General features: G+C 42.9%; 1 protein-coding gene across 7 annotated transcripts in view; it reads right to left on the bottom strand.

Moving 5' to 3' along the window:
- Positions 1-14,893, bottom strand: part of marchf7 (membrane-associated ring finger (C3HC4) 7) — a 116,227-nt gene that overhangs the window by 73,387 nt on the left and 27,947 nt on the right. For 5 of the 7 annotated variants that reach the window (XM_070875571.1, XM_070875567.1, XM_070875564.1 and 2 more), the window contains exons 3-6: positions 13,590-13,758; positions 12,620-12,704; positions 10,975-11,133; positions 10,681-10,867 (exon numbers count right to left, since the gene is read on the bottom strand). In XM_070875571.1, coding sequence (XP_070731672.1) covers positions 10,681-10,867; positions 10,975-11,133; positions 12,620-12,704; positions 13,590-13,758 — 600 coding nt within the window. The remainder of the gene's footprint in view (positions 1-10,680; positions 10,868-10,974; positions 11,134-12,619; positions 12,705-13,589; positions 13,759-14,893) is intronic. The other 2 variants (XM_070875570.1, XM_070875569.1) reach the window with 1 other exon arrangement.

Raw genomic sequence — 14,893 nt, 5'->3', positions numbered from 1 at the left:
GCAGACCCAGGCAGAGGAGAAGGAGATTGGAGACATGCACTCCTGAGATGCAGCGTGCAACAGATGCGGCTCAGGTTGTGGCATTGGGTATGGAGACCAATGAGCTTACCCGATCACTCATCGGCAGCATCAGTGCAGTGGGTGAAGAGGTAACGGTACTGACAGGAGAAATAGCAGTAATGACACGGGAACTTAGGGAGGGAATGTCCGACAGCACAGGCTGTCATGGAGGTAGCTGCTGCAATAAGGGCACACAGCCCCGCCAATCAAATGACACCCCCATGAAGAAGTGAACATTCACTGGAGATGTGGATGAGATGGTTGCAGCCTTTCTTTGCTGCTTTTGTTCTTGTTCTTCATGTAGCTGTAGTAGTGTTTTTCACATTGAAATTGTTTTGTACATTTTGTAACTTTACAACTTAAGTGAGTGATCTTCAAGAGTCATATTAAAAAGTAAAGTTTGATACAACAAATATTTTATTAGTGACTAACTTTTCAATAAAAATGTTTTCATTAAAACTGAATCATCTTCCATTAACACAACACAACGTAGGAACAACTCCATAAAATAAACATGTCCATGCGCAACAGTGGTCAGAGCCCTCAGGCATCAGTAATTGAAGCGTTCATGGATAAGCTGCTGGCGCAGGGCTAGCGCAATCATTAAAGGAGCACGATGGATGGCCCTCCTCTGATCTTGTGCTCCGGCATCAGGCACTTGCATGCTTTCCTGATAGTCATCATCCTCATCCTGCTCTTCCAAAATATCATCAGGCACTGGATCCTCGCGTGGGTCTTCTGGTTCCACTACCAGCTCCTGCTGCCTCATGATGGCTAAGTTATGCAGCATGCAGCACAACAGTGAAGTGACCGACAATCTGAGCAGAGTATTGCAAGTGGCCTCCGGAATGGTCCTGGCATCGGAAACACTTTTAATATGCCAATGGTCCTCTCAATGATGCTGCGCGTCGCAATGTGCACCATGTTGTATTGACAGTAAGCTTCTGTCTGTCACATGTAGGGGCGTCATGAGCCAGGTGAACAGGCCACACCCTTTGTCTCCCAGTAGTCAGCTCTGCCCTTCTGGCTACTGCTCAAACATGTCAGATAGAACGCTGTCGTGTAGGATGAATGCATCATGGGTGCTGCCAGGGTATCTCGCATCGACTGACATGATGCACTGCTTGCCGTCACACACGAGCTGCACATTGGAGTGGAAACCTTTTCTATTCCTGTACTGCTCAGAATCCTCCACAGGTGCTCGCAGGCGATGTGGGTACAATCAATGCTACCCTGTACCTTTGGGAAGCCGGCAATCCTGAAGCCCACAGCACTCATGGATCGCTTGTGTAGTCATTAGGAAATGGATGAAGTCATTCCTCTGTGCATACAGTGCAGCAGTGACCTGGTAAACACAGGTATGTATTGCACGTTGAGAGATGGCGCACACATCCAGTTGTAGCCTGAAACAATCCCAAGGCATAGAAGGCAAGTGCAGCTATTACCTTCACTTCAACAGACAAGGCAGTTGGCATTCTGCTTCTGGGCTGCAAATCTGCTCTCAGCACATTACAGATCTCAGTGACAACTTCTCTGCGGAAACGCAGCCTTTTGACACAATCAGCCTCGCTCATGTCCAGGTACAAGCGCCTGGCTCGATATTGCCGACGTGAGTAAGGTCTCCTGCCCATCAGCCTACGAACTATGACATTCCTGGTGCGGTGAGCTCTAATCAATTCTCTCCTATGCAGTGAATTGCTAGCGAACCATTGCATAATCCGTGGCGTGGAAAATCCAGCACCCATTCTGCAATTACAAATTTAAGTTTCAAACTGGCTATCTGGCTGCCTGTCCCTGGCCAAATGGCCTCAGTTACCCTCGCAGCTCGAAGGCTGCTTGCTGTCTTCGGCTGCCGTCGAGTAACTGGCACTGCCCCTGTCCCCTACGTGGAAGGAAGGCCTGCATGAAACACCGCAGCTCGAAGGCTGCTGCTACTTCACAGTTAGAAATATTCAATATGTTTATAATTTTTTTTTTTTATTCAGGATGGCTCTTTATTTGTATAAGTAAGACTGTTGAATGCTTGTAAAATGTAATTACTTCCCTTCCCCCACCCTCCTCGTTCCTTATGCCCAATTTGTAACGTGTAGGCAAGGTTTTTCTGATCGTATAAAAATCTAGACTTACTCCATTCTAAGTTAGTTTGGAGTAAGTTTTTGCTGTCTAACTTTCAAAACAGGCGTAAGTGGCAGGACATGCCCCCTTTTGAAAAAAAAAATTTGTTCCAAAATGAAACTGTTCTAACTGGCTAGAACTGGAGCAAACTAAATGCCAAGAATTGCAATTTCTAAGATACTCCATTCTAAACAGTTGCTCCAAAAAAATTGGAGCAACTCAGGCCAAAACTTGACCCCAAAGACTGGGCAAACCAAATGTGCAGTAATAATGTGGAGGACGAGTTCATGGAATGTATATAAGATGGTTTTCTAGATCTATGGCCCCAAGTTTCTACACGCGGCAAAACAGGTGCCCCTCCGAGCTGGGCGCCTGTTTTTCGCGCCGAAAACTGCACCTGAAAAAAAAAAACACGCTATTCGAGCGTTTTGCAGCTCGATGTCTGCTTGGCGCGGTGCCCAGGGGGCAGAGCCTACCACTCGCACCAAGTTTGTAAGTAGGAGGGGGCGGGTACTATTTAAATGAGGTTTTTTTGTGCCGGCAACCCTGCGCATGCACGCACGCGCAGTGTGAAGGAAACATTGGCATTCGGCCATTTTAAAAAGTGCTGCAGAAAAAAAGTGAAAATTTGTTTATTGAACCCTTGCAAAGGCTTGTATTTTAATTTTCTTGATATTTCTGTGTGAGGGTGAGGGAGTACATTCTGTAATTAAAGATAGACTGTGATAAACAGGACACATACACTTGTTTGAGACTATTCAAATTCTTTGTAGCTGTTCAATTTTTAACATTTTTTAATAAAACCACATTGCCCTTCCATGATCAGCACTGAGGCTTCTTGCAGCTTTCTCCCCCTGCCATGGGTCAGGCCCGTCGCGAACAGCTGCCTCAACTTCTGAGGCTTCCTGCAGCCTTCTCACTGTCTCTCCCCCCCCTGCCGTCAGGAAACCGCTGCCTGAAACACTTTCAGACAGGTAGGAACATGGTTTATTTAATCTTTGCTTATACATTTTTATTCAGGTTGGATTTATTTGTATAATATTTGTATAAGTATAACAAGATTTATTGTAGAATGTAATGACTTCCCTTCCCTTTCCCCCCCCACCTCGCTCCCGACGCCTAATTTGTAACCTGCGCCTTATTTTTTAATGTGTAGACAAGGTTTTTTCAAGCCTACAAAAATCTTCACTTGCTCCATTCTAAGTTAGTTAGTTTGGAGTACGTTTTCACTGTGGAAACTTTCAAATCAGGTGTCAGTGAACGGACACGCCCCCTTTTGAAAAAAAAATTCTGATCCAAAGTGAAACTGTTCTACCTGACTAGAACTGCAGAAAACTTAAATGTGGAGAATTGCGATTTCGAAGATACTCCATTCTCCACCAGTTGCTCTTAAAAATCAGGAGCAAATCATGTGGAAACTTAGGGCCAGTATGTGGAGGAACCAACTAATATTGTGCATGGGAAAGGGTTATGAGATAGGGTTAATTAATAACCATATATTAAAAAAAAAAGGGGGCCCTTAGGGAAGAGTAGCCATAATTATATATTTTTAGTCTGAAAGTGATTTAGTTAAATCCGAAACTAGGGTCTTAAATCTAAACAAAGCAAACTACATTGATATGAGGCGCAAATTGGCAAAGGTAGATTGGGAATCCACATTAAAAAGATATGATGGTAGACAAGCAATGGCTAATATTTAAAGAATTCATAATTTACAATACATTCCTTTAAGGCACAAAAAACCCACAGTTAGAGGTCTAACCTTGGCTAAAGTTAGATAGTATTAGATCAAAGGAAGAGGCATAGTGTAATTTCAGAGCACTAAGTTTGAGGATTGGGAGGATTTAAGAACTCAGCAAAAAAGGACCAAGAAATTGATAGGGAAAATAGAATGAGTAAACTAGCGAGACGTAAAAACAGACTGTAAAAGCTTCTAATAGGTATAGCTTCCATCAGCCCTCAAAACTGCCACCAAGCTCATGGTCTACAAAGCTGTAGTAATACCCGCCCTCCAGTATGGACCATGTACAGTAGACACTTCAAGTCGCTGGAGAAATAACAATGTCTCCGCAAGATCCTACAAATTCCCTGGGAGGACAGGCGCACCAACATCAGCGTCCTCGTCCAGGCTAACATCCCCAGCATTGAAGCACTGACCACACTCGATCAGCTCCGCTGGGCAAGCCACACAGTTCGCATCCAGACACGACTCCCAAAGCTAGTGCTCTACATGGAGCTCCTTCACGGCAAACGAGCCAAAGATGGGCAAAGGAAATGTTACAAGGACACCCTCAAAGCCTCCCTGATAAAGTGTGACATCCCCACTGACACCTGGGAGTCCCTGGCCAAAGACTGCCCTAAGTGGAGAAAGTGCATCCGGGAGGGCGCTGAGCACCTAGAGTCTCAACGCCGAGAGCATGCAGAAATCAAGCGCAGGCAGTGGAAAGAGCGTGTGCCAAACTAATCCCACCCACCCGTGACAAAGTCTTTGGCTCTCTTATTGGACTGTTCAGCCAAAGAACTTACTTCAGGAGTGGAATCAAGTCTTCATCATCATTAGCAGTCCCTCGGAATAGAGGATGGTGGCATGTAAAAAGGAAAAGATTAGTGAAACTAAATGTGGGTCCCTGACAGGCTGAGATGGGAGAAATAATGGGGGATTCAGGAAACAGCAGAGAAATTAAATAATGTGTCTGTCTTCATGAAAGGTGGTGCAAAAAAACTTCCTGGAAATAGTGAAAAATCAAGAGTCCAGCGAGAATAAGGAACTGAGAAATTATTACAGCTGTAGTAAAAAAAAAAAAAGAGAAATTAAAATCAGACTGAATGCCGATAAATTCCCTGGACCTGATGGCCTACATCCTAGGGTTTTAAAAAAAAAAAAGAGGCGCCTTAACAGATAGTGGATGCACTGGTAGTCATCTTCCAAAATTCCACAGATTCGAGAACGGATCCTGCGGATTGTAAGGTAGCAAATGTAACCCCCGCTATTTAAAGGAGGGACAGAGAAAATAGGGAATTACAGGCCAATTAGCCTGACATCAGTAGTAGGGAAAATGCTAGAATCTATTAAGGATGTGGCAACTTGGAAGATAATACGATTGGGCAGTCAACATGGATTTGTGAAAGGGAAATCACGTTTGACAAATCATTTAGTTTTTGAGGTGGTAATTAACATTAATTGGATTGTCAGAATGCACTCGATAAGATGCCACACAAGATATTAAACAAAATTAGGGCTCATGAGATTGGGGGCAAGACATTTGCATGGATTGAGGATTGGTTAACAGACAGAACGGAGTGGGGGAATAAACAGGTCATTTTCAGGTTGGCAGATTGTAACTAGTCAGGTACTGCAAGGATCAGTGCTTGGGCCTCAGCTATTCACAATCTAGATCAATGATTTGGATGAGGGGACCAAATGTAATATATCCTAGTTTGCTGATGATACAAAGCTAGATGGGAATGCAAATTGTGAGGAGGATGCAAATATAATTCAAGGGGATATAGGCAGATTAAGCAAGTGGGCAAGAACATGCCAAATGGAATATAACAGAAATGTGAAGTTATCCACTTTTTAAAAAACACAGATTGGGAAGTGTTGGCGTTCAGAGGGACCTGGGTGTCCTTGTACACAAATCACAAAGTTAACATGCAGGTAAAGCAAGCAATTAAGAAAGCAAAATGGTATGTTGGACTTTATTCTTGTACTCAAATCCTCTTGTAATAAAGATGCCTTACTGCAATTATATTGGGCCCTGGTGAGACCACATCTGGAGAATTGTGTACATTTTTGGTCTCCTTACCCAAAGACAGATATACTTGACAGAGCGATTGCAACAAAGGTTCACCAGACAGATTCCTGGGATTTGGGAGGGGGGGGGGGGGAAAACGAGAGCGAGGATTGTCCTAGGAGGATAGATTGAGTAGACTAGGCCTATATTGTCTGGAATTTAGATAAATATATGAGTGGTGATCTCATTGAAACATACAAAAGCTTTACAGGGCTCAACAGGATGTTTTTCCTGGCTGGGGAGTCTAGAACCAGGCATCAGCCATTTAGGACTGAGATGAGGAAAAATTTCTTCATTGAGGGTGGTGAATCTTTGGAATGGTCTACCCCAAAAGGCTGTGGAGGCTCAGTCATTGAGTATATTCAAGATAGAGATTGATAGATTTTTGGATATTAAAGGAAATCAAGGGATATGGGGATAATGCAGGAAAGGGAGATCAGCCACGATCTTATTGAATCATGGAGCAGGATCAAGGGGCTGACTGTCCTTCAAAACATAATAGAAAATAGGTGCAGGACCCACCATTCAATAAGATCATGGCTGATCATTCCCTCAGTACCCCGTTCCTGCTTTCTCTCCATACCCTTGGTCCCCTTAGCAATAAGGGCCATATCTAACTCCTTGAATATATCCAATAAGCTGGCATCAACAACTCTCTGCGGCAGGGAATTCCACAGGTTAAGAACTCTGAAGTTTCTCCTTATCTCAGTCCTAAATGGCCAACCCCTTATCCTAAGACTGTGTCCCCTGGTTCTGGACTTTCCAAACATCAGGAACATTCTACCCACATCTAACCTGTCCCATCCCGTCAGAATCTTATGTTTCTATGAGATCCCCTCTCATCCTTCTAAACTCCAATGTATAAAGGCCCAGTTGATCCAGTCTCTCCTCAGGTCAGTCCTGCCATCCCAGGAATCAGTCTGGTGAACCTTCGCTGCACTCCCTCAATAGCAAGAACATCCTTCCTCAGATTAAGAGACCAAAACAGGTGAGGCCTCACCAAGACCCTGTACAACTGCAGTAAGACCTCCCTGCTCCTATACTCAAATACCCCAGCTATGAAGACCAACATACCATTTACCTTCACCACCTGCTGTACTTGTATGGCAACTTTCAATGACTGATGAACCATGACACCCAAGTCTTGTTGCACCTCCCCTTTTCCTAATCTGCCGCCATTCAGATTATTTTCTGTCTTCGTGTTTTTGCCCCCAAAGTGGATAACCTCACATTTATCCACATTATACTGCATCTGCCCACTCGTCCAACTTGTCCAAGTCACCCTGCAGCCTCTTAGCGTCCTCCTCACAGCTCACACCGCCACCCAGTTTAGTGTCATCTGCAAACTTTTAGATGAAGGAATTGAGTGTAATATCTCTATCATTGATGTATATTGTAAAGAGCTGGGGTCCCAGCACTGAGTCCTGCGGCACTCCACTAGTCACTGCCTGCCATTCTGAAAAGGACCAGTTTATCCCAACTCACTGCTTCCTGTCTGCCAACCAGTTCTCTAGCCACGTCAGTATATTACCCCCATCATCATGTGCTTTGATTTTGCACACCAATCTCGTGTGGGACCTTGTCAAAAGCCTTTTGAAAGTCCAAATACACCACATCCACTAGTTCTCCCTTGTCCACTTTACTAGTTACATGCTCAATAAATTCCAGAAGATTTGTCAAGCATGATTTCCCTTGCATAAATCCATGCCGACTTAGACCGATCCGGTCACTGCTTTCCAAATGCACTGCTATTTCATCCTCAATAACTGGTTCCAACATTTTCCCCACTACTGAGGTCAGGCTAACCGGTCTATAATTACCCACTTTCTCTCTCCCTCCCTTTTTAAAAAGTGGTGTTACATTAGCTACCCTCCAGTCCATAGGAACTGATCCAGAGTCGATAGACTGTTGGAAAATCATCAATGCATTCACTATTTCTAGGGCCACCTCAAGTACTCTGGGATGCAGACCATCAGGCCCCAGGGATTTATCGGCCTTCAATCCCAACAATTTCCTGCCTAATAAAGGATATCCTTCAGTTCCTCCTTCTCACTAGATCCTCAGTCCCCTAGTACTTCCGGAAAGTTATTTGTGTCTTCCTTTGTGAAGACAGAACCAAAGTATGTGTTCAATTGGGCTGCCATTTCTTTGTTCCCCATTATAAATTCACCTGAATCCGACTGCAAGGGATCTACATTTGTCTTCACTAATCTTTTTCTCTTCACATAGCTATAGAAGCTTTTGCAGTCAGTTTTTAATGTTCCCGGCAAGCTTCTTCTCATACTCTCTTTTCCCCTCCTAATTAAACCCTTTGTCCTCTTCTGCTGAATTCTAAATTTCTCCCAGTCTTCAGGTTTGCTGTTTTTTCTGGCCAATTTATATGCCTCTTCCTCAGATTTAACACTGTCCTTAATTTCCCTTGTTAGCCACGGTTGAGCCACCTTCCCCGTTTTATTTTTACTCCAGACAGGGATGTACAATTGCTGAAGTTCATCCATGTGATCTTTAAATGTTTGCCATTGCCTATCCACCATCAACCCTTTAAGTATCACTTGCCAGTCTATTCTAGCCAATTCACACCTCAAACCATCGAAGTTACCTTTCCTTAAGTTCAGGACCCTAGTTTCTGAATTAACTGTCACTCTTCATCTAAAGAATTCTACCATGTTATGGTCACTCTTCCCCAAGGGGCCTTGCACAAGATTGCTAATTAGTGCTTTCTCATTACACATCACCCAGTCTAGGGTGGCCAGCTCTCTAGTTGGTTCCTCGACATATTGGTCTAGAAAACCATCCCAATTACACTCCAGGAAATCCTCCTCCACTGCATTGCTACCAGTTTGGTTAGCCCAATCAATATGTAGATTAAAGTCACCCATGATAACTGCTGTACCTTTATTGTACACATCCCTTATTTCTTGTTTGATGCTGTCCCCCAACCTCACTATTGTTTGGTGGTCTGTACACAACTCCCACTTGTGTTTTCTGCCCCTTGGTATTCCATAGCTCCACCCATACCAATGCCACATCATCCAAGCTAATGTCCTTCCTTAGTATTGCATTAATTTCCTGTTTGTTTAACAAGCAATGCCACCCCACCTCCTTTTCCTTTGTCTATCCTTCCTAAATGTTGAGTTCCCAGCCTTGGTCAGCCTGGAGCCCTCTCTCAGGCCAATTACATCATACCCATTAACTGCTATCTGCACAGTTAATTTGTCCACCTTATTCCGAATACTCCTCACATTGAGGCAGAGCCTCCAGGCTGATCTTTCTAATACACTTTGCCCCTTTAGAATTTTGCTGTAATGTGGCCCTTTTTGCTTTAGGTTTCTCTGCCTTCCACTTTTACTTTTCTTCTTTCTATCTTTTGCTTCTGCCCCCATTCTACTTCCCTCTGTCTCCCTGCATAGGTTCCCATCCCCCTGCCATTCGTTTAACTCCTCCCTACCACTAGCAAACACCCCCTAGGATATTAGTTCCAGTCCTGCCCAGGTGCAAACCATCTGGTCTGTACTGGTCCCACCTCCCCAGAACTGGTTCCAATGTCCCAGGAATTTGAATCCCTCCCTTCTGCACCACTCCTCAAGCCACATATTCATCTGAGCTATCCTGCAATTCCTACTCTGACTAGCATGTGGCACTGGTATCAATCCTGAGATTACTACTTTTGAGGTCTTACTTTTTAAACTTAGCTCCTAGCTCCCTAAATTCATCTCGTAGGACCTCATCCAGTTTTTTTAAAAACCTATATTGTTTGTACCTATATGCACCACAACAACTGGCTGTTCACCCTCCCTTTTCAGAATGCCCTGCATCCGCTCCGAGATATCCTTGCACCAGGGAGGCAACATATAATCCTGGAGTCAGTTGCAGCCTCAGAAACGTCTTATCTATTCCCCTTACAATTGAATCCCCTATCACTATAGCTCTCCCCACTCTTTCCTGCCCTCCTGTGCAGCAGAGCCACCCAATGTGGCATGAACTTGGCTGCTGCTGCCCTCCCCTGATTTTCTCTCTTCCTTCCCCCCCCCCCCCCCGTTTTGCAGGGTTATGCACTGCTCTTCCTGTTGGTCACCCATTCCCTATCTGGCTGTGTACCCTTTACCTGCAGTAAGACCATCTCACTAAACATGCTATTCTCCCATTTATGATGTTCTTATGGCATGTGAAGGCACCCAGCTGATAAAAGCTTAAGGTAGTTACTGGCATTCCAAACAAAATTCACCACAAACTTTGATATCTCACCACTATATTGTATGCAAGCACAACTCGTACAAATACTTGTGCCAAGTCACCATCTTCTGGTTCCACCCAATTTCTGGTACTGTGTGCTATAGCTGCTATCATATCTGTTGCCATATCATACATATCCATTGGCAAGATCACCAAATTCATAATGAAGCTGGTCAGTTGAGAACACCTAGTAGATCCTATTGCAAATTATTAGTATAAACTTATGGTCAGTGTGACAATACAATTCAGAGTGTCAGGTCAGTGCAATGCACGTTGGAACCTGTTCCATTAGTCGGGAAGCACAACAGAACCAAAAAAGGTATCCTTGGCCACTCGAATCCCATAAGAGTAGATGTCTCCGAGCAGTGCGGAGATCACCCACCTAACCCTCAGCTATAAAATCTTAGGGAGATGAGAGATAGAAAAAAGATAATTGCAAATGAAGTTCAGGTGGGTGGAAAGGAGAGAAGAAAAATACCTGAATTGTTGCTCAAGCAATTGGTACTAGTACTAGAAGAACACGTTGATGCTAGTTTAGGCCTCTTGGAATCACTGTTCTGAGACTGGGTTAAAAATCTTGCAGAAGCTCCTGGAAGTCTCTCTGTTTCATTATATAATGTAGACTGCAAGGGTGCAGCTAAATGGCAAGCTTCAGATGTGGAGAACTGTAAAAAAAATTAAACACATCAATGCTTCTAGAAAATTAATGCCCATGTATCTTTAAGCAGCTAAGCATTGAACAATGAAACTTAATTTCTGAAACTGAGATTACCATTCTACTTCTGTTTCCTGGAAAACCCATGGACCACGGCCTTTCACATCCTAGTGAGCTGCGAGCTGAAGCAGCAGTCGATAGTTTCAACAAATGTTCGCTGTGTTCTGGTTCCGAAATAGGAAAGTCTCTCTGGGAATTATGGCGCAATAAAGATCCCTGCAAGAAAATAATAGCCTTTGTAAGGCAATAAATGGGAAGAGTCGGCAAAAGGGGAGGAATGAGGGGAAGGAATATAAAGTAAAATCTGCTGAAATTGAAGTTGTGGAACAGCTTCACATCACACTTTACCTCATGCTTAAAAAGATAGCACTAATACATCTTCAGAGCAGGAAGATTTAAAAACATTGAATACAAAACAAATTTGTGTACACAAACACAAAACACACATTATCTTTTTAGATCAGCCAAAATTTTAGCATTTCAGATATTTGACACAATTCAAAGGTAGTTTCAGATCTGTAACATGATCATGTTTGCAACAAATCTGTTCAGCATCTTCGAGGCCACTGTTCTAAATAAGTAAATCCAGCTACTTTTAAACTGCCAGTTAGAGGGTAGTTGCAAATTTCAGCCTCCAGGTCGAAGACTCGTTTTCTTCCTTGAACACTCTTGTTTCTTTCATGTGACAACATATGCTAAACACAAGATTAAAAAAAGATATCTGCTAGACATGGTTAATATATAAAATACAGACATGTACAATGATCTCCCATAGTAATACTCTGACATTAAAAGATGCACTATGTAATGCACAATGTATTATTCTGTTAGGGAAAATCTGTATTTAAGCTGGTCTGATCAACAAGGAAATAATCTACTCGACTTCATCTTCACCAACTTACCGATGAGGCAAGTCCATGAACAATCGCACTGGAATGAGAACTCACCGCACTTTGTGAAGACAAAAGCAGGTTTGCACAGTGAGGATCCCTCAGTATAGTGTTGAGCAAGAGAGACAAATTAAAAAGGCAGATCTTGCAAGCAAAAACTGGATATCCAAGAGGGACTATCAGCTGATGCACCACCATCTGCAAGCTTTTTACCTGGCACATCCCCACTCTCAGTCAAGCCAGGAGATCAACCTTGATTCAATGGAGACTATAGAAGGTCATACTAGGAACAGCATTAGGCAGAATTTAGACTGAGGGATCAACCTAGTGAAGGTACAGCACAGGGTTGCATGCTGTACACCAAAAGCAGAGTTCCACAACCAACAACTAACAGGAGGAGGAGGCTCCTTGAACAGACCATATTCAACCATGGCAGAGCCCAGCACCATGAGCAAGTGAGAAGGCTTTATTGTTTGTATGCACATTTAACCAAAAAGTACACTACACTTTAGGAATGATGTCAAGGCCTTAAACTGGGTGCCAAGGAGATTCACCAGAATGATGCCAGGGATGAGGAACTTCAGTTATGTAGAGAATAGAGAAGCTGGGATTTTTTTTTCTTGGAACAGAAAAGGTTCTGAAGAGATTCAATAGAGGTACTCAAAATTTGATGAGTAAATAAGAAACTTTTCACTGACAGGTGGGTCAGATAAGAAATTGTTTTGTGCACTGAGTTGTCATGATCTGGAACACACTCCCTTTCAAATTCATCATTACCCAATCCACCCATTCAAACTACTGCCACATCTCACCTCACTTTCTTTTCCAAGATACCCGAAGGTGTTGTTGCCTTGCAGCTCCATGGCCACCTCACCCAGAACTCCATGCAGCTTTGTCCTGCTTAATGCATTGCAATCATCTTAGTCACAGTCACAAGTAACATGCACCATTTGCAACCAAGATGGGTTAGGTCTCAATAGTTAACAAAACCATACTCCTCCACTACCAGCTCTGTAGACTGCCCTCATGTTTAACTCCAATCTGTCTCATCTCAGCCACTGCATCTCCAACAATGCTTCCCTTCCTGTCTCTACACAACTCAAGAATTACCAAGGACCTATCCTTCGGCCTTTCTCTTCTGCACCAAAATCTTCCATTCTCAGCCATTATCCGTATGCACTGGGTCAGCTTCCATATGTATGCTGACAACACTCTGCCCCAATTGTCCACATCGGCTGTCAGAAGAAGAACATAAGAAATAGGAATAGGAGTAGGCTATATGGCCCCTCAAGCCTGTTCTGCCATTCAAGATCATGGCTGATGCTTGACATCAAGTCATGGAGGAGTCAACATCTCCTCTAATTAAAACACTGGGATGACCAAAACCATAAACTCTGCTCCCTCAAGACTGACTGACCCTTCCCCAGCTACTTAATCAGGCTATGTGAAATTGCAGTATCTTTTTCAACCCAAAGTAGGGTTTAAAACCTCACATCCTATCCATCAAGGATGCTTATTTCTACTTCTGTTCCTGACATCCTACCAAAACACTTGTATGCATTTACTCAATTCCTACAATGTCCTCCTTGCTAGCAGCCATCCTCAAACTGCAACTCATCCAAACTCAATAAATCCTGGTAATCCATCATCTCATCCTTTTAGACCTACACCATTTCCTTGTCCCCCAACACATGAATTAAAGTCCTTATGGTTATTTTAAAATCCCTTAATGGCATTATCCCCTCTGCAACTTGCTCCAAAGATGATTGAAGTAGCCATTACCTGAAATTCAGTTTCCAATTTCTTTGGAGTTTCTCTTGCTGCATATGAATCACCCAGGCCATTTGATCTACCCTCGTACAACTTTTTTGTTCCTGCTGAAGATGCTGATAAAGGGTTGTGTGCTTCAACAGATACTCTTCGGGGTATCCTTGAGGGTTTGGCATCCATCCTCAAAACACATTAAAAAAAATTAGATGCTTTTACATTTGAAAATTAAACTTCTACTTAAATGTGCTTTAAACCTGGAGTGAAAATATTTGTATAATTCTTAGTCACTCCTAGTTCCATATTAGTTAAAAGGTAGACAAAGTAGATATTGTGTAGACCAGCTTTTAAATGAGATATAAAAGTTCCACTCCAATGATATCTTGAAGAATCATTAAACTTGTGCAGGCCTTCAATTAACAAGAAAAAAAGCTCCTCTACAACAGCCAAACAAACAGATTTACTGACTCTGGTTAAAAACACTCATTTCAAGAGGGCATGCAAGTTTGGTAGTAATAACACTTAGGACACCTTATTCCTCAATTTGGTGGCAGCAACAGAAAATTAAAACAAACACCATTCTGTGCATAGCATTTAGCAGGTACAATAGACTACTCTCCTTGTTGAAAGGATCAAGAGAGCTTCATTTTACCAACTTATGCCCAAGCAGAGATGGAGGCACACAGACAAAAACACATACTAAACAAGGCACTTAAATCACTACTATAATGAAATCTTAAATCTTCTAATTATTCCATCACATGAGAACTAGTAATATTGATGTGGCAGTTTTATTGCTCCAGTCATCTTCGACTGCTTAACTGATTTGAGGAGGAAGTTTTGTTCAGTAAACCACTGCAGATGCAACTGAAGATGGTCATGGTGGGCAGCACAATGAAACTTTAAAATAGTAGGACGTAGCTTAACATCGCATCACAATTCCCACAGGACAATATCTCAATTCCCAATGTGCTTGGGATATAGGGAATTGACGAGAGAAGTGTTTTCCCACAAGAAAGAGGAAAGTTAGAAGAGAAGCCATTACAACCTGCACACCCCTAACCACATTAGGAACAGTGGTTAAACTGCAATACATCACGCTCATCCACAAAATGGTGAGCAAGGTTGAGGGCGACCCAAGCAGAAGACAATATAACTTTACAATGGGGTAGGGTAACAGAAGAAAATCTATGTTAATAGTGGTGATGCCGGCTGTGCTATCAGCAACAGAAATAGTCATTGTATGAAATTATATGACGTGACATTATGCCACTGACCAATCACCAAGTTAATAGTTTATGGCCAAAGAAAACTTAAAA

The sequence above is a fragment of the Pristiophorus japonicus genome, chromosome 3, assembly GCF_044704955.1.
Source record: "Pristiophorus japonicus isolate sPriJap1 chromosome 3, sPriJap1.hap1, whole genome shotgun sequence".
Classification (NCBI taxonomy): Eukaryota; Metazoa; Chordata; class Chondrichthyes; family Pristiophoridae; genus Pristiophorus; species Pristiophorus japonicus.
This window is presented reverse-complemented; position numbering and strand designations above follow the sequence as displayed.